At 55.6% G+C, this 2,726-nt stretch overlaps 1 protein-coding gene across 2 annotated transcripts in view; it reads right to left on the bottom strand.

Annotated features, from left to right (window-relative positions):
- Nucleotides 1–349, bottom strand: part of SLC37A4 (solute carrier family 37 member 4) — a 5,420-nt gene extending 5,071 nt beyond the window's left edge. For both annotated transcript variants that reach the window (XM_007456294.1, XM_007456295.1), the window contains exon 1: nt 32–349. In XM_007456294.1, coding sequence (XP_007456356.1) covers nt 32–179 — 148 coding nt within the window. In that variant the 5' untranslated portion in view covers nt 180–349. The remainder of the gene's footprint in view (nt 1–31) is intronic.
- Between the last annotated feature and the right edge of the window lie 2,377 nt (nt 350–2,726).

The following is a 2,726-nucleotide window of genomic DNA, read 5'->3' as shown; positions in this document are numbered from 1 at the left end:
GCCCCCCCCCCCCCGCCCTGCCAGGGCTCACCCAAGTCATCCTTGTCCAGAGGGACGTCCTCCAGCAGCGCCGGCATGACGAAAGAGAAGGTCTTGCGGTTGAAGTAGTAGAGGCCGTAGCCTCCGAACATGGCCGAGAAGATCACGGCGCGGTGATAGCCGTAGCCTCGGGCCGCCATGGCGGGACACAGCAGGCCCTACTGCTGGGACACAGAGCCTCTGACCACGGCTCCTGATTGAGGCTCTCAAGTGCTCAGATCTGCTGAGTTGGGCTTTTTCTGCTCCCTCCTCCACCCAGCCTCCCAGGCTCCCTTTATAGGCACCTTCTGGACAATCATTAAGCCTGGGGCGGCTCCTAGGGAACCCGGTGTCCTGAGGGAGACAAGAAAACAGGAGATTACTGACGACGCCCAAGCTGTGGGGGCCTGGAAGGCGTCCGAGAGGGAGGCAGTGTCCACGAGCCAGGCCAGCACCCTGTGTCCCCAGGATTGCTGTCTTTCGCGGCTCTTCCCTGTCCTCCTGCCCGTGAAACCAGCTGTGATTAAAGGCTTAACCTAATTATTTTTGTCGGCTTGTGCTCAGGGGAGGCAGGGTTGGGATGAGAAGAGCTGCCCTCTCTAGCCCGGCTCCCTCATCCACCTACCTTCTCATTCATTCCGCGAAGGTTTATTAGGGCTTACTGGTTGAGAGGCACTGCACTAGGTTCTGGGTTAGTTTCTACACACGCACACGCACACACACACTCAATCAGACACCTACCCCCAACAACCTCACTTTCAAGTCTTCCAGAGCTGACCTCAAGCCCTGTAACTCCTGATGCTTAGCACACGGTAGGGTGTAACTGTTTATTGACAGTTGCAGAACTGTAAGCAAGGGGCAGGGGAAGGAAGTTCCCTGCTCAGGACCCACTTTCGGTTGCACACCGAAAGCCCCACTAGGGGCAGGGGTCCTGGTTGTGCCACTCAGATGCCTCTGGTCGCCTTTACCCTTGACGTCAGTATGGGTTCCGGTCTGGCAGGCTGGGGCTTCAAGGACCGTGACCGGACGCCCCGTGGGCGGGAAGGCGCAGCGACGGACTCCAGGCACAGTGCCCATGCACCCCGCTTCCCAGGGCCCCGGCAACACGCCCCCGGCTTTGCCGCTCGGTTGGGAAAGCAATTGGAGCAGAAGGCGTGGGCGCAAGCGGAGCAGGTGCCACACGTAAGCCCCGGAGGCCCCTCGCTTCCGGCGCCGAGTGTGGCTCGGCCAGGAGGGGTGGGGCCAAGCGGCAAGAAGGGGGAGGAGGGAGCGAGGCTGCGGGCTCTCGGCGCCTGCACAGCCCCGTGTCCTCAAGCTACCCAGGACACCCGACTCCGGCTGGGAATGGACGGGGGCCCAAGTGCAGGGGAGACCCCAGGACTCGTGCGACATAAAGGAGAGGGAGCGTGCTGCTCCCGGACCCAGCAATTGCCTCCACCCCAGAACCGGCAGCCTCAGAAACTGCTCCCGGTTGGATTGGAAGTTGGGCCTCCAACAAAGGAGCCGCAACACTTGAGACTCCCGCTCCAGCCCCGCCCCCAGGCGACGCCTCTCCCCCGCACACTGCCCCCTACCTGAGCGGAGGTGGGAGCTGAGTGGCATGGGGCGGGGCCCGGCGGGCGCATGCGCGTGCGCCCAGAGTGGGGCGGGGACTCCGCCTGCGTCTTCCAGAGCCGAGGCCACCCACAAACGTTTTCTTGTAAGGCTGCGGGTCTCGCTGGTCGTTGGGCGAAGACAGCGCCCCTTAGGGACTGGAGTCGTACGTTCCCTTCTTAACTGACGGCATTCGACAAACCAAATCAGTGAGTTCCTCCAGCTACCAATTACTGTTCCTGAGTTGTTCACGGTCTGGGAAACATCTTGTAAGAGAACACAGTATTTTCTGTAAGAAATTAATGCAGTCCTCAGTAAACTCGATTTGTACATTTATCTGTGGTCAGACTATTGCGGACAGAGATAAAACAAAATAGCCGGAGTGTTTAAAGTATGGGCCCCGAGTAAAACTTAAATTCGAATCCCGGACGCACTGCTTCTGACAGCATGACCCTGGGTAATTAATAATCTCTATGAGCCCCAGTTTCTTACCAACCTCATAGAGTGGTTGTGAGGATTCAATAGAAGATTCAGATACAAGTTCAGAAAATTTAGATAATTGCTTTCACAGAGTCCATCAGAGAATTGCTGAAATAAGTGCTTCAAAGTTGAGAGTAAAGCTCTTTTAGAGTGATGTTAAAAACACAACAGGCCCAAAATGGAGTTGCTTATGCTAAGCCCCACATCACCAAAGGGAGACTTAATTACAGTTGTGGCTCTCCCAGAAGTGGAATCTTAAAAAAGTCAATCAGGAAACACCTGGGACTTCCCTGGTGGTCCAGTGGATAAGACTCCGTGCTTCCAAGGCAGGGGGCCTGGGTTCGATCCTGGCTGGGGAACTAGGATCCCACATGCCATGTGGTGCCGCCAAAAAAAGAAAATAAAAAAGGAATCGCTTGCTCGGCACTAGTTATCTAGTTATGTCATCTACCTCTAGACCCCCCTGCCATTCCCTAAAGCGAAGTAACCTGGTAATAGCCAATCTGCTTTTTGCCTAGTTTAATTCCTTGTTCCTGTTCCCTGCTATCTATAAAAGGCTTTCATTTTTTTAAAATTAATTAATTAATTTTTGCTGTGTTGCGTCTTCGTTTCTGTGCGAGGGCTTTCTCTCGTTG

The sequence above is a fragment of the Lipotes vexillifer genome, unplaced genomic scaffold (genome assembly GCF_000442215.2).
Source record: "Lipotes vexillifer unplaced genomic scaffold, Lipotes_vexillifer_v1.1 scaffold753, whole genome shotgun sequence".
In the NCBI taxonomy this organism is placed as follows: Eukaryota; Metazoa; Chordata; class Mammalia; order Artiodactyla; family Lipotidae; genus Lipotes; species Lipotes vexillifer.
The sequence above is the reverse complement of the archived record's forward strand: the minus strand, read 5'-3'. Positions and strand labels throughout refer to the sequence as shown.